Genomic DNA, 24,889 nt, shown 5'->3' with positions numbered 1-24,889 from the left:
GGAAAAGCCAAACAAAGACAGAGGCTGAAAGAAATCCCTCTCCTAGCAGATGAAAACTCGTCTTTGAAGGGAACTTTAAATAGACGCCAGCCAGCTCCAGCATGCCAGGAGCCAAAGCCAAGCGGGGGGGAAAAAGCCCCACCAAATATCTCCAGCCTCGGAGAAAAGCAGCTCTCCCCTCTGCAACAAGCAGTGGCGTTAGGGAAGGGAGCTCCTGAGCCCGCTGGAGTCGCAGGAGGGGAAGGACTGGGACCAGAAGCCAACTGGCAGCAAAGGCTGGAGAATGTTTTCCAAGCAGCAGCGTTAATAACCAGCCTGTCTCTATTGCTCTTATTTCTCTCTCTTGGTTTATTTTCCTCCTTTTGTTCATTTGATGGGGTTCCCCCCCCGCCCTGCTCCTCTCTGCTCTGAGCAATTATTGCCTGGTTTGTACAGCTGCTCTGCCTTCGTTTCACAGGGTGGCCAAATCCTGGAAAGCCTGGCAGAAGCTGCCGTGGCTGGCAGGGGAAGGCTGGGGGCTCCTGCCTCTGCGAAACTGGTCGGTGCCTCTAAATCTTCCCTTAGGGTGCGATGGTGGGAGCATCCTCTCCTCCCTTCTGTTGCTCCAGAACATTATGTTTTGGGGAAGCCTCTGCCCGTGCTGAGTAGAAGGCATCATTCTGATTTGGAGATGGCTCAGATTTATAGGAAGACCTGTAGTGGCTTTTATGAGGATATGGAAATGCAAAGCATTATTTAATGGATCCTTTAGCAGTGTCAAAGGGGGAAGAAAGGAAAGAGAACCCCTCCATCTGAGCAATAAAACCCCTTATGAATATGTGAGCCACTCAGCTCTACACATTCAGTAGTTGTTTGGGGTTGTTTTTTTTTTCTTTCTTGTAAGTAATCATTCAAAAAGTAGAGATACAGCAATGGGAGCAGCTTGCAGGGAAGGCAGGGCTGGAGAAAGATACCCTAGAGGACTCAGCCTGGAGTACGTCCTTGCTGCACAACAGTTTGAAATATAGTATCAATTAAAGCTTCCCATTTTTACAGCCTGCAAAGAGGTTATATATGGTGTGGGTGGATGTTTGTATGTGGATACTTTAGTGGGAGAGGTAGGTGAGATCCTTCGGTGCGTACAGAAGGAAGCAAGAGCTACATTTAGCTTGGGGCTTGTAGGGCTTCTTTTTATAAGTGGAAATAAAGTAAAGGGCATAAAGCAGGTTTCTGTCACTTCAAAGACATCTCAGGGCATTCACAACCTCCTTCCCTCCTCTTCTGTGCTGCGTGCCAGAGGAGATGTGGTAATCTCTCTGTCTGAAACCCCGCTGACCTACGGGCTGGTGGTTTGTGGGGGTTGGCGAGCAGAGGCACCGCTTGCGCAGGCACCGTCCCCGCAGCGGGCTCTGCTCCGAGCTGCCCGCGTTTCGGCTTCAGCCCTTCTGCAAACATGGCTAAATCCCCCAGGCTGAACATCGCCCTGCAAGCAACGGGGGGAGGAAAGCAAACCCAGTCCCACCCTGTGCAAAGCCAGGAGAGCAGTGGGAGGTGGAATTGCCACTTGAGACTGTGCTTTGGGTTTGAGTGTCTGACAAGATGGCAGAGTTGGAGGAAGCTTCTTTGTGGCTTGGTGGTTGTTTTTTTTTTTCTTTTAAGCTTTGTGTGTCTGTGTCTGCCCGTCTGAACGATGACGCTCTGTAATTGTCATGCAGCTGATTGGTAATTGTTTCATCTGAAGATTATTTCCTACTGTCCCCCACTACTGTTTCCTCCAAGATGCCAGTGGTATTGGATGCTGCTGTATTTGCAGCTTGTGTTAATTTTCCCCGAAGATTGCTGGAGCTCTGCAGACTGCAATCGTTGGACTCGCAACAACTTCTCATTTTGGTTTTAATTAAATGTGTTGCTTTAAATTGTTTGCTTTTGACATCTCCTGCTCCATCTTCTGCAGCCCTCAGAGGTGACCAGGCATTAGCTTGTGTCTTCAGGCACTCGCCTGCGCGTGTGCTCGGCACGTGCTCCTCATGTGGCTGCAGAGAAATGAGCAGCGGGAGGTGGGGGACTGGCTCCTTCCCTGTTCCTTTTTACATCAAGGAGGAGCTGGAGACACTCTTTGATTTATGTGTGAAGCACCCCAGGTTTATACCAGAAGGATGGAGAAAGCGATCTGATCTCAAAAGCATCTGAGCTTTCAGAGAGATGCTGCCATTGGGTCTCCCATGTTCTCCAGCTGGTCCCAGCCCCACTGGCCCCATCTGAAATCAGTGGAGGGAATTTTCTGGCTTGAAATCAGATCTTTCTTGTGCTGTTTGCTCCCCCCCAGAGTCGTTCTGCTGCAGAGGTGCCTGTTTTGCTGTACGGAGACCTGGGTCAGGGCTTCAGCAGAAGCAATGCTTTCCCATTGCAGACGCAGTGCCAGGTCTGGCTGACCCAGACCCCGTGTGTTTCTGGTAAGGTGGCTGTGTTTGGGGGACAGCTTTGCAGATTGCATTTAATTCCATCAGCTCTTAATCACCAGGTCACCCCATGTCTGCACTACAGTTCACTCTTGTTCCCACACCTCTTTGGCTGGCAAGAAAATGTGAGCAAATGGCTGCAGCGTTACCAGACGTGAACTCTAAGTATTAACATGAATTTATAAACTGTATCAGTGTGGATCAAAGGGATTCCAAGACGGTTTTACGGCGTGAACGCTCTTTGCATGAAGAACTAATAAGATTCCAGAGGTTGAAGTACATCATGTTTTTATCGTGCCTTTGACAGGCTTGTGATCCTGCGCTCGGCTCTTCCCAGTGCCAGCCCAGCTCCGCCGGCCACGTGCCTGCCGCAAGCGTGCCCGGCTGCCAGGGCAGCTCAGTTTTCAAGGCAAAGCAAATGCCTCGTCCTTTCTCCTTTGCAGGATTCATCGGAGGAAAGCAGGGGGGATTGGTGTTGATATTTGGATGGCGTCAGCAGGGGCTGGTTCAGAGCTGGGACTTGTTGCATCCCGAGAGAGGCAGGATGTGCCCACCACTGGGGAGGTGGCATCCAGCACCTGCTGAGCTTCTACCAACACCAGTGCCCCTCTAATTTGGGAGGGATGGTGAGGGAAGACTGCAGTAAGGCACAGTGTCTTCGACCAACTAACCTGCGCCCTTCTTAGATGGAGAGATGCAAACATTGACTTCTGCATCTGCAGGGTGAGACCCTGCCTACTTGCAGCGTGGTGGCGGGTCAGTCCCGGGAAGCTGGCTTAGGCCATGCTTGGTTTTGAACAAGAATTCATGGGAAGGCTGTAGCAGCAGTGATGCAGCAATGCAGTGAGGACTTTTGGAGGCTGCATAGCTAGGAACATGCTACTTCGCTTTATCGTTCTCCCAACAAGTAGCATTGCTGATGTACAATCTCTCGGTGGGTGGTTCCTGTGGCGTATTAACTTTGCACGTGCTGCCTCTTGGTTGTGTTTTCTCCATCCTGGGAGGATGTTTGGTCTTGGTGCTGGCTGAAAAATCTCCATTCTCACGCACTTCATGTTTTTTAAAGCTTATCATAGCTCATCTGTCACATACTTTGTGATGTGATTAGATTTAGGCTGGATTTCCCTGAACCCTTGTCCAATATCTAGAGAGCATCACTGAGAAAGAGCCCCAGGCTGGAGTGTGGGAGTTGGGAGATACAGAGCATTAAGGAGAAGCTTTTCTTTAGGAGTCTACTTTCATTCTCAGCCACTGCTGGCCCAGATGCCTCCTGAGGACAGAGATGTGCTGTTACTAACATCTGTGCAATGATATTGTCTAATAATGCCATGGGAGATCTCATGGCAGCATGAGCTTGACCATAAGGCAGGGGTGGGAAGATGCCATATCACTTCAGTTTGGGAAAAGTTGGCCGAGTCATCGCCTGCTGTATAAAGTTAAATATGTGCCTTGCTTGTCAGAAGTTCAGCCCTGACAAAATCAAGACTGACTATCAAGAAAACCCAAAGAAAGAGTCTGTCAGAATTATCAAGAAAGTGCAATTTAACAATTAAAATGTAACCCTGCACCTCCCACAGGAAAGATGCTTCTAGTCTGAGCTATAATTACATACAGATTTGTATCACTAATTTGCTTCTGCTTTGCCAGAGTGACAAAGCTCTGGCAGGATTGACAGTGTTTCTAAGGGATGGGGGTCTCTGGGTTTGATCATCAGCGGGTTGGGGAGCGCTGGTGTGAGCAGCCCACGGCTGCGCAAGTAGTTCATGTGCTGAAAATACATCCTTGAGTCAAGCACTGTGTGTGATATAAACTGTATGTACTTTGGCTGATGGAAGAGTAAATGAAAGGCGTGTCCATAGGCTTTTGTTGTTTTAAAAACTTGCTATCATAACTTTATGTTTAGGCATTTCATCTTGTTTAAGAGAGAAACCACTTGAAAAACAAGATGACATGGATAGCCTGAATTTTAAGCTGGTGTGATACTATCGCTGGATTCGAATTAGAATATAGAATTAAGAGTTTGACTTTGAAGAATTCAGATTATTCCAAAATTACCTAGTTTTGCGCTGAGCAGGAGAGGGGTGGTAAACCTGAGCACCATGTTAGTCTGTGGGTGCGATCCTGCACCAAGCCTGGTTTGCTTGCTTAGGTCAGTATGTGTGTCCTGGGCATCCAACGTCTGCCTGGTTCTTCTGCATTTTCTGAAAGAAATTTAAGAAGCAGATGTTTTCATTCCCTGGGACCAGGACAGAAGAGCAAGAGCTAATGAATTGAAAGGGCTGATAGGGAAGGAGTTGTCTCTTTGGGAAATGTTCTTTCAAGTTTAACAAGGAAAAAAAAATGGTCTCTGAAGAAATCACATAGGATTATTCTTTGTACCTATAGAATGGAGCAAGAGGGATAATCCTTCCTCTAGTGTTTAAAAAAAATCTGTAACAGGATTATAATTGTGTGATAGTATAGGGATGGATACATTAATAACAACCTGTAGTATGACCTCCCATAGCTTTCCAACACAAAATACTAATTTTAGATGAAAAGGAGTTTCATTGGCCAAGAAACAGTGAATGGACCAAAGAAGACAAAAAGGGCAGAGGGAGGAAGAAATAGAAATTCTTCAAGAAACATTATTTTTTGATCTTTTCCCTTGGGAAAAAAGAGAGAGAGGGAGAGAGAGAAAGGAAAAGCCAAACCCTTTTGGCTGCCTTTTGGGCGCTTTGTTCTTTCCCCTTGTTAGATATCTCATCTGAGCTGTTTTATCCTGTTGTGTTCTGGAAAATGATTTTTGAAATGTCAAAACTTCAAGCCTCTTTTGTCAAGGCTTAAACATTTCCACTGAACTTTGAAGGAGACCCCAGCATGAGAGACATGAACTTCTGATGCTACCTTAACTGATCTGGCTTTGATCAGCGTTGGAGAAGGAAGAGGGGGAAAACACACACATACAAAACCCAAACAAATCAATCCCCTGAAGTGCTGGTGGACCTTGTGGAGCTGTGAGGCGGCTGTGTGGCTGTGTACTGATGTTCTCCATGGCATTGCAATGCTGCTCTACGGTGTAGACTGACTCGTAAAGCCAACAGTGCTCAAGACGTGTCCTACAGCAGGGGTTCCTGGGAGAAGATGGTGGTGGTGGGTAGAAACCTGCTGTTTTGTTGTTGTATTATCTTGTTTGGTTGACACTCTACTGATGGTTGCTTTACCCTGAAGCCTAATAGTCCCCATTTAAGGGTGATTTCCCCAAACTTTTGAGTGGGAAGCTCAAAACTTGTGCCTAGGAGGACCTCTGGGAGGGGCCGGGGTTGACAGCAGAGGGCAGCAGGGTAGATGGTCTCTCCGGGTGTCTTTGGAGAGTATCTCTGCTGGGATCTTCTCCCCAGGCTCTGTGGGCAGTGACTGTAGGTGTGCTTCAAACTGGGTGCAGGTGTGGGGGCAATTCGTGGCGTCTGAGGTCCTCCAGGCAGGTTTTCAGAGGGTGTTTCCAAGTGGGGTCTCCCCCTCACTGCCCCAGTGGTGTGAGACCCTCAGGTTCCCCATTGCCCCCTTCCCTCCTCCTTGATTTCCCTCCATTGAGAGACTGCACATTGGTGAACACAAACCTGGATGATGTTCCCGGCAAGCTAAATATGTTTGAAATGGCTCTTGCTTAGAAAATGTTTGTTCTCGGTAGTTTCTAAAAGGATTGATACTCAACCTGCCCTTTCTGAGCTTTTCAAGATGGTTTTGATAAAGTGCGCGCTGGTGACTTTTGAAAACGGTTTTCTATGTGTGGATTCTTTGAAAATAAAGAGAAAAATTGTGCGAAAAGTCTTTGAAATCTTCAGAATTTTAGCTTTCAAAATATTTGTAAAATGTCTTTTCCTGTTATTTTTTTCTCAGGCAAGCTATAAAGGGATCAAGGTTGGGATGTTTGTTTGTGTTTTCAATGGGAGTGAAGGTGATGAGAGTGTTTGTGAACATGTCTAAAAATCTTACCTAGCTGATCTGTGACACACTCAGCTTCAAAGATGTAAGAACTTTCCTTGCTGGAAGCTGTCCTCTCCCTCCTAGGAAGGAAGGAAAGTGTTTACAATTAACTAAAACCTTTCATTTCCCCAGGTTGGTTTTTTTGTTTGTTTGTTTTTTTTCTTAGACTGAAGTAGAAAAACCTCCACTTTACAATAAACTTGAATTCAGAGATTTTGGATTCAAATGTTTTCACTTCTGCTTTTTTTAAAAACTTTTGATATTGAAGATGATTTCTTAGTCGGACTTACTAAAATCAAAATAAGTAATTAATCTTGAAAATACCAGGACTTTTCTTTTTTTATTTGGTTATGGTTGCATTATATTTGGGAAGGTCTTTCTCTGTACAGAATATGGCAAACCTTGATCAATTTGCAAGTTACTTCAAGCTTCTCAAATTTGTGGTTTTTCATGGACACCAAAATTCTGCTGAAAGAGAAGTTATTGGCTCCTGGCCAGGTGTCACATTTTGGTGTTGATTTAGGAGGTACTTCCATAAATAGGTAGTTCTTGGGTTTTTACCCTTTCAGCAGCAAACAGGCTGGGTTGTCCAAGGAAGATGAAAATTTGGCAGCAAGACCATGAATGTGCTTCCTCCTCCCCGAGGAGCTCAGCACATGGGGCTGGTGGGAAGCTCCAGAGGTCACCCCTCCATCGCCCACCCTGACCCGACCCAGCTCCTGGACCAGGCTGCTCTGCCAGCTTGAGTCACCTTCGTCTTTGTGAATACTAATTATATGACTATTTTATTTCTGATTTGCTTCTGTTACTTTCAGGCTGGCTGTATTTTAGCTAGAAGTGGGGTTCATTAAGTAGGGATTTAATCAAGAGCTGGTGGTTTCACTCTTCAGTCTTTGGGTGCAGAGGGAGTTGTTTGTAGCTGAGCCTCAAAATGTGCTTACGTGCTTCCTGAGCCTCGCTCTTTATTAGGGAACTACAAAAATAAAGAAGAAAGCAAGACTGACAGGTACATAGACACGTACACGTAAATAGTAAACACTCCCAATGGGTTCATGATGCATTTCTGTTTGGTAAAATAAACCAGCAATAGTTATCATTGGTATTTAAAGCTATCTTTAAATATTAATGGAAAAGAATGATAATTAGAAACAAAATTACGTGGCTCTAAGGTACTTCTTTGTGCTCAGTGTTTCAATGCTTTCCACTGGTGCTGTGGAGTTTACCCAGCAATTTACTGCTGCCGTGTGTCTGATTGAGATGTATCCTGCAGCCTTGGTGATGCAGCCTCCTGCCTTGCTGTGTCTCTAGAGCAGCTGGATCCTGGTTGTCTAATTTTCATTTGCTTGAACAGTCAGTAGCTTGACAGCCTCCATTGGCTTTGAGTGTAGAGATGCGTCTGTGAATATGTTTACGGTGTATAAACAGTATAAGTGTAGAAGATTTAAATTCGTGTGAAATTAGGGCCCAGATTTGTATGGTGCTGAGATCTCAGGATGCTTGAAAATGGGGTCGCTCACTGGGATGCTTGACTTCAAGCTTTGTTTTTTTTATCCTCTGCATGGATAATGTCGCATGGGATGAGGTTTAGAAGGGCTCCTTCTTGCTGAAGCGTCAGTGATTCTCTTCAAAAGGAAATCAGGAATTTGTGTTCAAGCAAGTTCGTGTGGGGTGGTTGCTGCTATGTTTTTTTCATCCTACTTTTTTAGTCACTTGGCTTTTATTGAGCTTAAATCTTATTCAGTGCTTAGAAAAATTATGTCGTAGTCCTTTACTAAATGGTACAAGCCCTAAGGTTTCATGGAAATACAGCCTGGGTCTACAGACTTGCCATCCTTGGGTGATCCCTAAGAAGGATTTGAATCTTCAGATAGTGGTTGCAAATTTCTGGCGCTTAGTGGAAGGATGGCTGTGGGTTCCTGGGCTACATGGCCGTTCCCCTTGCCCACTCCTCTTTGAAGGTTTCTTCTCCCCTGCTTTTAGAGGTTTTTACCCTGGTAACTTTTGCAAAACACCACTTAATGGCAGAGGTTTTTTGGCTCCCCTCTGATCTGTGCAGCACTATTATGGAGGCAGTCTTATAATCAATGTAATTGAAGATCAGAGTTAATGAGGACCTCTGTGCCTGCAAAATCCCCCAAGCGATGCTGGGCATCAGATGTTAGATAAGGAAATGATTGGGCTGAACTGAAAATCTATTTGGCTAATTAGATGATGCATATTCCCAGATGCCAGTGGGGAAAAATATATTTCACAAAATAAAGAAATGTAAGATTTTTTAAGAAAATATTTTGGGCATGAATTCACTTCTCACTCTCAGGAGGAAGAGGGTGAGGGAGTGTCTCTGACATGAGATCACTCACACGAGAAGTTGTATGTTGGGCCAATTTCACTCACCTTCAGCTAAAGAACTGAAGAGGGAACAGTCCATGTTGCTGCTGCCCATCTGTGTCCTGAGCCTGGCATCCAGGCATCTCACAGATACCACCTGCATGGGCTGGGGAAGCAGTGCTCCGATCTGACAGATCAGAGTAATTACCTTGGTCCATATTTCTGCAGAGATCTGGGAATCAAATCCAGTATCTCATGATGGTGGTAGGGTAGGGTAGGGGAGTGTCTGGGCAGAGAAATGTCCCAGCTGGTGGACCATGCTTTGGGGCACATTTGTATGGAGAGGAATGGTCAAATAAAGTTCTTTGGGTCCAGAGTTGGTGAACTCAGTATTACTTTGTTGATCTTGACATCACAGCAGCTCCTGAGAGTAGAGTATTCTGATATTGGGCCAAAATGCACCTTTTTAAAAAAAATATTTAAACTTACTTAACACACTTTTTTCCCTCCCTCCAGGCAGCAGCTTTGTTGTAAGCGAGGGGAGCTACTTGGACATCTCCGACTGGCTTAATCCAGCCAAGCTGTCCCTGTACTATCAGATCAATGCCACGTCCCCCTGGGTGAGAGACCTTTGTGGACAGAGGACCACTGATGCCTGTGAACAACTGTGTGACCAAGAGACAGGTAAGGGAGGCTGGGGAAGAGCGAAGACTTTGAAAAGCTTGGAGATGTGAGGGAGAAGGTTTGACTCTGGGTACTTCCATTCCTGCTCAGCTCACCTCTGCATTAGCCTGGTGTTAGGCACGGAGGACCAAGAGGTACCAGCAGGGTCATACAGTGGTGACCCTCATCAGCAAAGTGTAGAGAAGGTGGACACAAGGCTGGGGATTCAAAATGGTGGTACTATCAGTTCTTTGGTGTGGCAGCTGCAGGCACGTGGAGTTTATCTGCTTCTGAGTTGCGCTGTTTTGGTGTCCAGTGTGGAAAACCTACTCATGAGCTTGTCTCGTCTCCATCCCTTTCCTTTTTTGACCATTCCACTGCAGAGCACCATGTTTCACATTAGTGCTCCTGCCTGATGGTCACCTAGGTTGTATCTCTCCTCCAACCCTTCCTCATGGAGTTGTGGTCTGCCATCTTTCCTCATCTGTAAGCGGTCTTTTTGTTGAGCATGTTCTGCTTGCACGCCAAGGCTGCCCTTGTGAAGCAGTAGCCAGCCCTGCTGTGACTCCAGGCAAAGGAGAAGTGTCACCTTTCCTTCTGGCCTGGGTGCTGCTGGGAGGTCCGTGTTGGTGGGAAATAAGTATGTGACCCCAGTCAACGGCTGGCCCTCAGAAGGTGACATCTCCTCAGCTGGTGCGGGTGACAGGACCTTGCATGGGAAGGTGGCTCAGGGACTGCGCTGTTTTTTCATAACGTGGGGTGGGGTGTGCTGTGCCCCCTGCAGCGGTGAGCATTGCTCCTGCTCCCAGTGCCTCGCCTCAGGTGGGATGCCTTCTTGGTGGCGTGGAGGCAAGTGGCCCTGTTGCTCCTGGCATGCTCTGCATCTAAAGAGCACAGAAACCCCCCGTCTCCTCACAGAGAAGTACTGCTTCCAGGTTAGCCCCAGCCCTCCGTGTGAGCCACTTCCCTCCTCTCTTAGCAATGAGAGTTTCTCCACTATGCGTTTGTGTATGAGACTCGTGGCTGCAAATAGGGGTGTTTGTTGCTGGGTTTGCCAGGGGTTTGAAGAGGGCTGGCTCACAGAGGAGAAGGATTTTTCTAAGCCTCCCACTGCCACAGACTGTGCCGTTAATACCCGGCATTTTGAGAGAAAGAAATCCGTCAGAGTTATGAACGCACCACGGGCTGATGGGGGTGACCCTATTCTCATCCCTCTCTGTTCAGCTGAGATGCAAATACTGAACTTGGTCTCATAAATCCATTTTCCTGGTCAAGACAATGTTCTCTTCTTAGTACTCCTGTTCCTCAAGGCTTGTCTGCACAGAGGCACTGGCAGGCATCGCTGCAGCAGAATGATTACTCTGGGTGAATTCCCTGTGTAGACGAGCCCTGGGCATCACCTACAGTCCCAAGGAGGGCTGGGGGGTGGCAGCAGCTGCCCCAGCAGATGGAGATGATGCAGGAGGAGGCTCTTCTCATCCAGATGTCACATTAACAGAAGGATTGTTTCAGGCATCGGCAAAATGCAGCCACCTCAGCAGGAGAGGGAAGATGCATTCAGCTGTCCCCTGGTTCAGGGGAGAAGGACAGAAAAAACTCTGCCTCCAGCAGAAACCATGAGGAGACTGCATGGAGTCAGACCACAACTTCGCCTTTGGAAGAGCCCCGTGGCTCCACTCACCAGCCCCATGCCATCCTTGGCACTGAGCAGGGCTGGTTTAATCCTTGCACGGCCTCCGCTGCGAGGAACGGCTGTTTTCCAGTGCCGGCCCAGCTGCTGCTCCCCCTGCGTCGCCAGCTCGCCGGAGCAGCTTGTTGCTCTCGCTGGATATCCCACGCTTGAGCAGGATGTGTCAGATCTTGTTTGCAGGGAAGAGAGCAATGCTCGTTAGCCTGGGAGGTGCTCTGCTTCGGCACTGTGCTGGATCCTAACCTTGCCAGCTGCTTTATGGCTTCCATCTCTGGTTCCCATCCTCCCTGCTTACCCATGATGGGAGGTGAGGGCAAAGCAGCCTTGATCTGAACCTTCAGGTTCCTCACCCAAAATCTGTCAATCGGCTTCTTCCCCCTCTCTCCAGCCTGGGAGTTTGCATGTGGATAAAGCAAAATCTTTCTCCTGTCCACCCCAGCTGGATCCACAGGAATAGAGCAGGACTGGCCAGCGGGGCTGCTCATTTTCAGACCCTAAATCTAAGACCTTCTTAAGAGGTCCAAACTTCACAAGAGCTGAGAAACCACCTACTGAAAATTAGACCTTTGAAAGTATATATTTGATACCCTACCCCCAGGATGTAGCCTCAAGCATCGCTTATGTTCATCACCATTGACCAGCCCTTAGCTGGTGAGAAGTTTCTATGCCAGGCTAGGAGCAGACCGTAACTCTGTGATGCACTGTATGTATTTTTAGATTTATTTTTATTAATGTCATTCTATTTCTAAGGGTGATTTATTTTTATCACCATGAGAGACGCAGGTCTGTGGTTTTACTATGGGACATAAATCCCGCCTAGATTTCAACCTTTTCAGGTCAGGGATTTTATCATCTCTGTGAGCATCCCAAGTGATGGGTGCTGGGGGTTTCCCCTGCCCGCTGTCCTCTCGGGCTGGGTGAGTCATCCATGAGGAGGATGGACTGAAGTTTGTCCTGTCTGGAGGATGAAAGCCTTGAAGTTTTCCCCTGTGGAGAGCAGCAGAGCCAGCTTTGAGGTCCTTCAGCACTTTTATAGCTAATCTGATTTCAGCCTTCCCCTCGGAGCCACTCTCCGTGGCAGTGTGGATACAACCTTGTCCCAAAGCTTCCTTGTTCCAAGGTGTAGGCAGACCTCTGGGCAGGACTTGTCCTTGGTGGCAGTGCCACGGGCTCCTGGCATGCATTTGGACAGAGGCCCCCCCGGTCACGTATGCTCTGTCTGGTGAGACTCGAGCTCTTACCCCTTCCCAGCACTGGAGATCTCCTTTGGGTTGGAGTTTTATATAAGATCTGTCCGTACAATGTGCTGACTCATGACTCCAGCCACCAAGTACTACTTCAGTATGAATAATAATCTGCACTGAAAATGGAGGCTCTGAAACACTAGGAAATGCCAAAATACATTTTTGCTTGCCTGACCTTAATTTTCCTTCCCTTGTGTCTTTGCCGTGTGACTCACTCTTTAATTAAATGATTGCTGCCCCCCTGACAAATTTCAAACTCTCATTGCAAAGCATCAGCTCATCAGGGCTTTTCAGAGGGAGCACCAACATCTGCACATGAGCAAAATATCATCTTTCTCCTTCCCCCCTGCCTTGGAAATGGCTGAGCCTGTTGGTCTGACATGACTGCAAATACAAAAATAAATAGATGCTGCTGAAGGTCTTCCCCCTGCAGATGTGACATAGTGGCTGTTCCCCAGCCGCCACGTCAGATGGGACAGGTACCTCGCCAGGGTCAGGATGTGGTCCTCGGCTGAAGAGGTTCAGCCAAAATGCCCCGTCCTCTTAGCAGGCGCTCACAGTGCTGCTTGAAGCAAGAATGAGGAAGTTTTCTCACCTTCTGGGACTTGCAGTCAACTCTCCTCACTCTCTGTATGCTGGACAGATGTGGAGTACATTGCCAGCTCATACCACACACTGGGATACCTTCGTGTAAAATCCAGGAGTGCTCGCTTTTTCACTGGCCTCCCTTACCGGCACCGGTAACATTTGAGAGCCTCTGTTTTTGGCAGCATATGCAAATCCTGATTTGTGAGCACAATTACCTGCTTTGTATGCACAAAACCCATTCACTTGCACATTCTGCGGGCATCGCTTAAGAGACCTGCTGGAGAATCGGTCCCTTAGGGCCAAATGCTGGAAGAAACAGCCTCTGATTTTGTGCTGTCAGGCTTGCCGGAGCAGTGGCATAAATGAGATGGATAGCTACCTTGATTAGCAGGTGCAAATGCGTTGAATTTTTTTTCCTCTCTCTATAAATCAGGCACTTCTCCGTTGAAATTCTCTCCTTTGCATCCACAATTGATGGCACTCCCCAAAGCAATAGGCATGGGCTTGTAAGGACCAAATGAGATATGGTAGTGAAGGGTCTTTTCTGGAAATTGGCAGGAGGAAAGAAAAAAAAAAGGGTTTCCATCATCTTCCAAATGGACTAGTTTGTCACCAGAGCCACAGATGGTGTTCCTGTCCGGGTAGGACAGGGGTCTTGCTGGCAGGAGACGGATGAAAGTCATTTTTAAACAGAGCCATTTTTTAAAGGCAACCTGTTAAGGGAATTTGGAGGTTACAGAGCTGAGCATGTAAATCAGGAGATGACCAACCTTGGTGAGGGTGTATTTGTGTTTATGAAAACAGCCATTTTCTCCAATAGTTCAATTTAATATCATGCAGCTTTTGTGCACATCAAGTAATATTTGTTTGTTCTTGTGCACTTGTGCTATTTTCGCTGTTGGAGGATCCTAGTGTCTTTATTGACTTAGACTTTTATAAGATGAGGTTCTGTCTCTCTAAGGTATGGAGTTTAATAACTTGGTCAAAAACCATGTAATATACGATTTCTTTTCATGTGGCGGCACAGCTTGCCTCGTGCACCAAGCAGGGCAGGAGGCAGTTAACTCCCAAGCTAATTTAGCTTCGGGCGGAAGTGTTATACATAAACAGCAATCAAAATGCATGCCTTCAAGGGGGCTGAGTTAAGGTTATCTGTGCTGTCTTTACACTCTCATTTTCTGCCATTAGAGTGTTTAATCCTGCAGCTGCTAATGTTCTTGTAATGGCATTTCTGTGCTTGTCTAAAGACCATGGAGAGGTGGGAAGAGGAATGAGTTTTGTGGTGTGAAGCAGCTCCTGGGTTCATCTCCCCGGCTCAACCCGTCCCACCAGTGCTGCAGGAGATGGCTTCTCACCCCACCCTGGTCAGCTCTGGGGCAGTGTTCACCCCAGAAGATGATAGCCATGGCAGGGCAGACCACCCTTGGTTCACCACCCTTGGGACCTCTCGCTGCTTCCTTGCATCAGCCATGCACATGTGTCCAGTGAGATCTTCCTCGGTGGCGTGGCGCAGGAGCTGAGCAGATGATAACGTGAACAAAATCCATGCAGAGCGTAAATCCAGACACAATCCTTGGAAGTTAAGCTTGTGTTTAAGTGCTGTGGTGGATCTGTGTGAAGAGGGTGACTTGCAGTGGGGGGAGAGGAGGGATAACTGTCAAATTAACTCCAGGTTTTCCCTCTGTACTGTGTGCCAGGTTGGCTGGGCAGGAGCCACCTTCCCCATCTCGTTCCTCAAGAGCTAAGCTGCTTTTACAGAAATTGCATTTCCCGTCAGGATGAAGCAGAGAAAATGCCATCCCCGAAGGCCAGGGACAGCAGGTAGCAAGGGCAGGAAGAGAAGCTTTTCAGAGAGCTTCACTGGGAGCTGATGCTGCCACCTCAGTTGTTGGAGGAGCCATGGCCTTGGCCAGGGGCTAATCCAAATTCAAGCAGCAGCTCTCTGAAGACACCGCTTGTTCATTGAAGTTGAGAATTTAATGAAATATTAAAGTGGAAGGGTTCAAGGCCAGGTTGGATGAGGCTTTGAGCAACCTGGTCTAGGGGAAGGTGTCCCTGCCTGTGGCAGGGGGGTTGTAACTAGATGATCTTTAAGGTTCCTTCCAACCCCAACCATTCTATGATTCTATGGTTAAGACCCTTATTCATCCTTGCCTGTGTTTAATTTTCCCCGAATTTCCTCAAAAGAGGCCCTTGCTCTGCCGTCCTGCACAGGGGCACAGCAAACATTAAGGAAGGGGTTTGTTGTCGGATTTTTTAACTTTTCTCTCATCCATACCTCTGTTGATGGGAAACCCTTATGCCAACCCTTGTTCAAACGTGTGTCTTGTCCCGTCCCTGGTGAGCTGACCCTCGTCATCGCATTGCTGGGAGCTGCTCCTGCCCGCAGAGCTGCACCGGGGCACCCAAGGAGCTCTGAGATGCTGTGCTCGCACCTCCCGCAGCCGGTTTGAGGCTGGCACAGGGAGTGCTGCTAGCAGATAGTTTGGTGTTTTCTTGTTTTTATTTAGGCCAGACTGCAGGCAGAGAAACTCCTGTCTGTGGGAGGACTTGGTGGCTGAGATCTCTAGTAGGGTTCCCAGGGTTTGCATTTCCCTGGTAGAGTAAAACATCCTTTGGGAGGAGGGCTGGCAGCAAGGAGAGGTGTTGCTTTGGGGGGCCCATGGCACCTCCCTGTGGGTTATCACAACTCTAGGATGAGGTGCAGGGGTGCAGCCAGATCTGCCTGCACCAGGGTTGCTGTAGGCAGGGAGGGACATGGACGAAGGCAGTGAGCATCACACGTGGTTCAGAGCAGTGGCGGGGACCGTTGGACCATGCCGTGCCCCAGAGTGAGCCCTGCAACCTCCTCTTGCCCCAAGGGTCTGGGGTGCTCCGCAGGGGTGAGGAAGAACAGCCTGTGAGAAGTGCCCGCAGGGTCGCAGCGTGCACTTCAGGTGGCTGAAGGACATGACATTTGATTCACCCATGTCTCAAAATTTCTGTGGATTCTGGATGAAGAGGTTGTTTCTTCACCAGGAGCTCAGAAAACTTTTGCAAAGGATAAATAGACACAGGGCTTCCTCTGGATGCGGACAAGAGTGAGGCCTCAACAGCCTTGTTACGGGAGGTTGATGGCCGTGGCCGTTGGAGGGATGGGGTGACTTCTGTTGATCTGTTGGCTTGTGCCACACAGCTGGTGCTCAGGGCTGGTGCTGGTGCTCCTGGGCATTGACTCACTGGGGGACAACAGCTGGAGGCAGCACAGGGTGTCCCATGTGGTGGCAGGAGCCCAATGTGGGAGCACCCAGGTCCCCTCTGCCCCAACGGGAGCTCCTGGGCAGCGGTTCCTACTGTGGGCAGTGGTGACAAGGGGACATTGCTCTTGCCATGCACCGAGCTGGTGTCTGGGGCAGCAGCCCCCAGGTGGGAGATGCCTTTTGCAGCTGCCTTTGCTCTGGGTGAGAGGATTCAGGCCGTGCAGCTCAAGCAGCTGATGGGGGCAAAGGCTTTGCATCCCTGCAGCAGGGAAGGAGGGGGGGCCCTCTAGTCCTGCCACCTCAGAGCAGGCTGGTAACCCTGGAGATGGCTCCGCACTTGCCCAGAAGAGAGGGGCTTTGTGCCGTGGCCCTGCAGCGAACACTGGTGCAGTCAGGGCCGGTGGGGCGGGCAGCCACTGTGCTCAACGGCTGTCTCTGTTTGCCAAAAAATGCTTGGCCTCGGCTTGCTGCCCGGCGCCTACCTCCTTCTGCAGACCCTTTCTCCACCAGTGCCGCGATGGGTGGAAGGAGGAGAAGCAGAAGGCGGTGTTGGGGAGAGAGCTGTGCTGGAGTTCATCCCGCTGCAGGGATGGGGGCTCTGCAGGGAGACCGACCCAGCTGGGCTGCAGAGCCAAGGGCGGCCGGGATATTGGTGCTGCAGCTTCCCAGCTCACTGGCACTGAGGGTTCTTTGCTGGGGCTGGTGTGTGCTCTGGGGTGTGTGTGTCCACAGAGGAGGGGACCCAAAAAGCTGGGGCCAGGCTGTGCATCGCTTTGGGTGGGAGAGGCAGCCCTGAAGCAGGTGTGAGCATGTACAGGCAGGTGTTTGTGGCCCTGCAGCTTCCAGGGACCAGCGGCCACCCCAGCCAGGGTCCAAATTTGTCCCCAGGATGGGGCCTTTGTGGCTGGGGCATGGCCCCAGCAAAGCAGGGCATCCCTCTGGGATGAGGATGAACACCAGTGATGGAGGTCCTGCCATGGAGGAGGGAATCACAGACACCAGCAGTGCCAGGAGAAGGTTGACAAGCCACCACTGCCCAAGCCCCTCTGACTCCTTAAATGAAAATGCCAATGACAGCAAAGAGCAGCTTCCCTGGGAGCACAGGGACCCTGGGAGCCTCCTCTTTGTGCTGCACTCTGGGCGGGTGGATTAGGGGAATCTTGCAGTGTTTTCACTGCAGATCGCCTCTCACCCTAATGATGCTAACAGGATTGCCCTGGCATGCTGGCAGTTCATCCTGCAGCCCTGCTCTGCTGCTCCCCAGGCAGAGCACGGGGATGGCCATGGAGCGTGCGGGTGCAGCATGAGACCCTGTTTCCCCTTTCAGGAGGAGCAGCAGCATGGTGCAGTGGGCAAAATGGAAGAACAGTTCTGCAACTTCCAGCTATAAAAAAAAGGGAGTAAATCTTCCAGCAGTGCTGGTCGAGATGCAGCAGGAGCCAGAGGGCTGTTTTCCTCCATGTAGTTGGCTTTGCACCATGCCTGCGCCACTGGAGCTGATGCGCTCAGATGTGGCTTGTGTTGGATTCATTTCCTTCAGGCACGAGCGAGCCTCAGCGTGGGCCAACCATGAGCCAAAAGCCACGGATGCTAATGGTGGCTGCAGACTGCTCCAGCCCTGCCCTTCTGCAGCTCCAGCACTAAAGCCAGTGTGAAGCATGGGCAATGCAAAAAGCCCTTTGCTCAGAAATGGGCAGAGGAAGCTCACATCTGCAAGTGGAAACCAGGTCGGTGTATCCTTACGTTGCCCCGTTACTCCAGGTGAGGCTCCAGATCCTTCTCACCTTCCCAGCTGAGGGCAGGAGTGATGCCTGCAGTGTCGTATGGCCAAAGTGGGCTGAAGCTGCACAGCTGCTTCTCCAGGTCCGTGGGCTGGGCTCCCCACTCCTTGCTGTGCCTGGCTCTGCCTGGCACCTTGGGCTGAGCTGGCACTGGTCTCCTCCACCAGCCTCCATGGGGATGAAGGCACAGCAGGAGCAAGGCTGCAGGTGAGACGTGCCTGCGGTGTTTGGGGATGTATCCTGCTGCTTCAGACAAGGGTTCGCTCTCCTCGAGCAGAAACTGATATGGAGACTCTGTGTCACCTGTAATTAGTCATGGCAGCATGTGATGAGATTTTGTGTAAGTGGGGAGAGGGGAGCAGGGCGGGCATGGAGAGCAGTGCTGCTCTCCCCTTGCCCTTCCATGTAGATGTGTGGTGTCGCATGAACAAGTTTTCTGAGCCTTTTGCTAGAGCTCCGGTGTTGTATTTTCTGGTTTATGCATCTTCTCTCTACAATAGCAGAGGTGTTCCCTCCCCTCCCAGTATTTTATTTAATAACACACTGGAAATATAACATGGGACCTCCAGAGCGGAGCACCGGGACCTGCTTTCACTTAAACTAGGCGAGCAGTGATCCTTTTGCTATAACAGCTCAAAATTTGCCGTGGATTATCCGACCTGATTTGTGGGTTATGAATCCAAAGGAAGAGGAAGGACCATACACGCCTGTGTTTTTACCGTGGGCAGGTTGCGGGCTGGTGGCTACGGAAATAGGATGCTTGTCACAGTGGTTTGTAGATCCTGATTCATTTGTCCTCCCGAGCAGCTGAACGCTGTGCAGAGGCGTGTGCAGGACCTGTGGAAATTGCATCCGGCTTCAGGTGCAGTTATTTGTCAAACTTGGTTATTTTGGTTGACTTTGGCTGTAAGCTCAGGTTGAATCCTAACTTAGCCTAAGTGATGCTGAGCAGATAACTGTGCCTGTCTCGGAGGCACATGGGATTTTGTAGCTCTGAACAAAGGCGCTGTTATTTTGTCTTTTGGTAGTTTATTTTAGTAACATGTTGAAATCTGCTCCTTAGAAAATGCACTTACCCTAAAGTGGAGATAGAGGTACAGGAACCCCTGTTCCTGCCACTCTGGAGACTTTATCAGGTGTTTCTTGGTCCATGGGGTTTAGCCTGGCTGGCTCAGCATCCTCCCTGGCTCAGCATCACACCCAGGGAGGATGGGGACAGACTGAAAATGAGACTAGCTCAGGAGGCCAAAGAAGGAGGGTGGATGCTGATGGGGAGAGAGAAAAAGCTCATGAAAACCTGTAAGAGCACAGTAGATTCTGCTGTGGTTTTTTGGAAACCCACTAACTGCCTGTTCATGGTTCCTGATCCAGAAATAGATCCTAAACCATCTGTCCCAAAGAGATAGAGTCCCTGCTCCTCCAGCAGACTACAGCACTCAGCTGATCCTGTACTGGGAGCCTTCCCATCCAATTTCTAAAAATCTGCCAAAGGGGTGCAGATCTCCCTGGAAAACCTGTGGAAAGCTGGTCCCAATGGTCCTGGCGAAGGGCAGGTAACTGTGATCTCCATGCCCTGGGTGGCTTTCCCTGGTGTCCCGCCTCTGCCCCCCTGGATCTCCTTCCTCCTCAGCTGGTGCCACCGTTTGCCCTCTCACTTACTGAAATAAACTTCCCAATAAACCTCCCAATAAAGCCTCGAGCACTGGCTGTAGCTGTTGAAACTCCAGGATTGGAGTCAATAAAATCAATATTTCTGCAGGTTGATAGAGTTTCTCCTTCCGACACCAAACTGATGGAGCAGTAAACAAACCAGCGGACAAAATAAACCCTTCTGCGCTGCGGGAAGGGGGTTCACTGCCCCGGCACCTTCAGCCATCGATAAGGAGAGAGGCATTTGGGCCATTTGATGCCAACTTCTGTAGGTGGTTTTTCCCTACTTGCTCTAATTTCTGTGGCAGGAGCTAAGTGCGAGCCGGTGCCCCAAGACTCCCAGCTCTGCTTCGCAAGCACTTTGAGATGTCTCTCATTTGCAGAGCATATATTTGTTATGTAATAAGCGCCAGGAATTAATGATCCGCGGCACGGCTGGGGAAACTTGCGTACTAAGCACCCAAGATAAAAATAACTTTTCTTTTTTTAAAATCACTGATGGAGCCATTAGGACCCGCGTTTTCTTGCACCGAGACCGCCCCAGCCCCCAGGCACGGCTGAGACGGAGCAGGGGCTAGTGCCACCGTTTCTCTCCCAACTCTTTCCTTTTGGAGAAGCAATGTTCCTGCTGCTCCTGTTATGAATCATGAGGTTAGCAGCTTTTGACAGATCATAAATCAGTGCTTCGAAGTCGCTAGGACAAATCCCAGGACATTTAATCTTTAATATTAGACGTGTTTAAGGCAGTGAATATTTCATGAAGGTGCTGTTGCATTTTAGCACATCATTAGCCGTCTCTTTCTTCCCCCTCTTTTTGCCGCCTTTCCCTTTCCAGGCTGCTCTTCCTCAAAAATCTCAGCAGCTGAACCCCTGTCTCGCTCCCTCCTGACAATAAAGCTCTTTACTGTAATCCCTGCAAGGCATTTTAAGAACTGGCTTAGGATCCCGATGAGCACGCAGGTACCTGCCAGTCTGCATTACCACCATGATGGGGGTACCCCCCCGCCAGGTCCCCACCTCTGCCAGTGTTTACAGCTCAGCCTGCTGCACCTTCAGGCACAATGGGGAGAGGAGGGGAGGGGGGAAGAAAACCACTGGCAGCAGCTTGCAACAGAAACTCCACGTGCAAATCCAATTAATCTTTTGATTTTGCTGTTTCTTGCTCCGGGTTATGTATTTCTACCAAACACGGAATCAATTTGGGCCAAGCACGGTCAGGTTTCTGGTGCGGGAAATGCCTTCTCCTGCTGTCAAAAGGGTGTAACAGGGTGAGCCAGCACCCAGTAAGCGAAGGGGAGCGGGGCCGAGAGCCCCATAGCTGTGGGCTGGGGCATGGCATGGGTGCTGCCTGCGGAGGATGGAGGTTGGGGTGTTTCTTCATCCTCCTGAGGGCGTTTGGGCTGCAGGAGACTCTGCCATCCCATCCTGGTGCTAGGTAGCAGGAGAAGAGGTGGGAAGGGGACGTGACCAGGGTGGGTTGGGGGTGTCCCCACACTTGGGAAGTGCATGGGAGTGGACACTGGTTCTCCTCAAGCAAGGTCACGATTCCTGCTGAGGAGTGAACTGCTGGCCCCAGAGCAGCCCCTCTGCCAGGGGTGTGGGCAGGACCAGGGCAGGGGACGGATCCATGCGGGCACGTCTCTGTGGGGAATGTGGTGTTCTTGGAGGCTATCGGGCAGGGGTTTGCTGAGCCTGGAGAGCTGCAGGGCTGCACAGGAAGAGGGGTTAAGGACAGACCTTTTGTATCATGAAATCCCATCCCCGCCTACTGTGGGTGCTACATCATGTAACCCCCACTGGAAGAGCTACAGGTTTCTTGCAGCTTTCCACATCTTCTCATCTCCTCCTCCGCATCTGCTGAAGGTTTCAGAAGAGTCCAGAATGCTCCAGATCCACGGCAGGGACAAGGAATGACTGTGAACAAGCAGACATGGGCAGCAGGGGAGATTGCTGATGTACCTCTGGGGCAGAGAGGTCTCATCTTCTCCTCTTCTCTTTTAGGAGAGTGCAGCTGCCATGAAGGCTATGCCCCAGACCCTGTCCATCGCCACTTGTGTGTGCGCAGCGACTGGGGACACAGCGAAGGGTAAGTGGTGATACGATGGTGTGTTTGCTCTGTCCTGGCCCCCACATTGGTGAGGAGCCTGGTTCTCCTCCCCACTGGCCATCACCAGTGCCAAGGAGTTGGGACCAGGCTGTGCTGCTTTCCCTGCCAAGTGACGTGCCACAGCTGCTCTTCCCCTCTCTGCCTCCCAGGCCGTGGCCCTACACGACGCTTGAGCGGGGATACGACTTGGTCACAGGAGAGCAGGCACCGGAGAAGATACTCAGGTGAGTCAAAGGATTGTTCAGTTTGGACGTGTGGGAAGGGAGAGCCCGTGAAGACATCCTGGTGGATGCTACTTCTTGGTCACTCCCAGCTCCATCTTGTCATGCTGGCTGGAGGGCACGAGTGTCATTTGCCTTTGACAGACTGGAGAGATTTGTCCGTATTCTGCAGATGGGGAAGGGTTTCCCCCTCATCCCCTCGTCTGGGCACGATTCAGCAGAAGTGAAGACAGTGCGCACAGAAAGTCCCCCTGAACTAAAAAGAAGAGCTTGACTATCCCTGTGTTCTCCCTGTCTCATCTCTAGCTCTTCCTCTCTCATTTGGCTTTCAGGACAAGACCAAATGACTGACTTACCCCATGGTGCCAGCACTGCTCTGACTTCCAAGTGGTCAGGTGCAATGGAGGGGCCACCATTTGCTGTGGACATTCTTGTTATATGACACGTTTGTCCTTATTCCAGGTCCACCTATAGTTTGGGTCAAGGCCTGTGGCTGCCTGTCAGTAAGAGCTTTGTGGTACCCCCCGTGGAGCTTTCCATCAATCCCCTCGCCAGCTGCAAGACAGATGTTCTGGTGACGGAAGATCCAGCAGATGTCAGGTAAGAAGCAGATTTCTCATTTTCCTCATGCTTCAGTGACTATACTGTTCTTTAAATTGTTATTGAAGATGCAGTAATTTCTATGATAAGTTTGATTAATCTTCTTCCAATAAGAAATCTGATGTGATAGTTCTCCAGGCTCTTTTGGTCCTGATGGGTCTAGGCCAGGCCTGTGTATATAGCTCTGAAGCGTGCCAGTCCAGTCAGGTAAATTGGTATGAACCTGTGGCAAGGCGATTATAAAGTGGCTTAAATCTAATGTGAAATTTCATAGCTTAAATTGATGCATTTACTAGTATGGAGGTGCTATCATCTTTCAGAAACTCGTATGTATATCACATCCACCCAGTCCTTGATAGTCTGCTCTGGTGCTCATCAAGGGCCAAGGTCAGAGCCTGGTGAAAGGCCACGTTGCTCGTCCAATTATTAAACAATTAGAGGGTTTTTTTTTTCCTTCCTCAAGTTTAGTAAATGACCGGGTATTTCTCTGGCTCCCCCCTTTTGGCTAGCCGGTATTTTAACCAGATGTCATTGGACTTGTGACAGTCTCATTCAGAAGTGGGACCTCAGAGAGCATTGCAGGAGGAGAATTGCCCTAGTGAAAGGAGAGGCCGTTTGCTGGGAGACGGGTCTGAGGGTGGGTAAAGGGGGGGTCCCTTGGAAAAGGAGCCAGGAAAAATGGTTGTTCTCTGTGCCCCAGCTGGAAAGGGACCAGCAGCCTTTGCCTTGGAGGAGAGTGGCGGTGGTGATTGTCCTCCTCTGGTTTACAAGGGTTTAATTCCTAAGGTATTTAGTGTGTATTTGCCTCTTCCCCATGAAATTAAGATTGACTGTTGGGTGTCAGGGAGACTCCCTCCCTCCCTCCTTCCCTCCCTCCCTTCTCACTGCCTTCTGCGAGACTCAGGACACAGTTGCTTGACCTGCAAGTTCTTTGTGTTGTGAATCATCTTCCTGGGCACTAGTAGGATCCTTATGTCCCCAAGCCCCTTCTGTCTTTTCTTTTCTCAGAGGGATGGAATGGTGGATTTCCATTCTTCTGTCCCATCATCTTGGCAGGGCTATGGTTGGAGCAAGTGCCTGCAGAACCTATGGCAGAGCCAGGACTGGCATCCAAGAGGTCCTCACTTCCAAGTGTGTTGTTGTTGCTAATTAGTGCTTGTTCCCTTTCCTGCAAAAAGAGTGATGGTACATATCTATCCCAATTTGGCTTTCTTAGGAACATTTTTCTCGTCAACAAAAGACTACTGCTTTCCATTTGAGAAGTTGAAGGGTCGCCTTATTTTATGTTAACATTTTCTAAGCCAAAATGCCAGGAGAACGTTACTTTTTTCTTGCCTCTCTTTATCTTTGTTAAAAGTACCTTAGTGGAAGTAGAGACTAAGAAGCTTGCTTTCTGCTCCAGTGCAGTAATTGTCTCAGGGCGCTGATGCTCATGGAAGAGTCTCGGTCGGGATGGATGAACGCCAGGCAGGAGGAGGGGAGTTTCAGACATGGAGGCTGTTGCCTGCTCCCCTCATAAATGGAACCTGAACTGAGAATTCCAGGTATAAATATTGGAGTGACCCAGGTAGAATAAGGGAGACGAGTTCACGGCGCTTGTATCTTACATACAGGAGATGCTAAATTATTAAAACTTTAATAAACCTAATAATAAATATTTGATGTTGAATTATGGAAGGTTTCAGAGATACAGTGAAAACTGAAAAGCTATCTATTATTTCTGCATTAGAACTTAAACACTTCTCAGATGGGGATCAGGCTGCAAGCTTTGGGGTCCTGAGCACCCTGAGGTGGGTGGAAACCAAGGTGATACCACCTGAGCAGAGCACGATGGTGTGGAGGAGCTAATGCTGGGCTGTTCAGGTCCACTGCAGTTGGTGACAGGGGTGTTGCTGTGTTTGGTACTCACGAGCATCGCGTTGGCCTGTTCTTGGGTGCTTTCACACAATGAGAAAGGTACTTTTAGAGCTGCTTATCTTGCAGTCTCTTTGCTTTGTCCCTCTGGACTGAGACAAGTGTTGGTAGCTTCTCAAGAGAGCAGTAATGCCACAGTTTTGGTGGTTCAGACATCCAGATGATGACCCATAATGTCAGACCTACCATCGGAGGTGAACGTGTGCTGTCTGTTGTGTAGGTGTTCAAACGCAGCCATCCCTTGGCACGGAGGGGACCTGTTCCCCGGGCTGTGGGACCACAGCAGCAATGCTGTCTCTCCATGCTGGCAGCTCCTGCGGGTGGTCCTGCAGCACTGGAGCTCTAATACAGTCGTGTCCCCATGCCAAGGGGTAGATCCTGGGCTGTATGACACCAACTGCAACACAGCCGCGTCTCAGCACCTGGAGTGCCCTTTTTGCTGTCCTGTAACGCTGTGATG

General features: G+C 49.5%; 1 protein-coding gene across 3 annotated transcripts in view; it reads left to right on the top strand.

Moving 5' to 3' along the window:
* Positions 1 to 24,889, top strand: part of ASTN2 (astrotactin 2) — a 360,756-nt gene that overhangs the window by 137,216 nt on the left and 198,651 nt on the right. For 2 of the 3 annotated variants that reach the window (XM_074891653.1, XM_074891654.1), the window contains 4 exons: positions 9,249 to 9,416; positions 21,589 to 21,673; positions 21,844 to 21,918; positions 22,378 to 22,515. In XM_074891653.1, coding sequence (XP_074747754.1) covers positions 9,249 to 9,416; positions 21,589 to 21,673; positions 21,844 to 21,918; positions 22,378 to 22,515 — 466 coding nt within the window. Of the gene's footprint in view, positions 1 to 9,248; positions 9,417 to 21,588; positions 21,674 to 21,843; positions 21,919 to 22,377; positions 22,516 to 24,889 lie in introns of those variants that run through there. The other variant, XM_074891655.1, reaches the window with a different exon arrangement.

Source organism: Strix uralensis, chromosome 21, assembly GCF_047716275.1.
Source record: "Strix uralensis isolate ZFMK-TIS-50842 chromosome 21, bStrUra1, whole genome shotgun sequence".
NCBI lineage: Eukaryota > Metazoa > Chordata > Aves > Strigiformes > Strigidae > Strix > Strix uralensis.
This window is presented reverse-complemented; position numbering and strand designations above follow the sequence as displayed.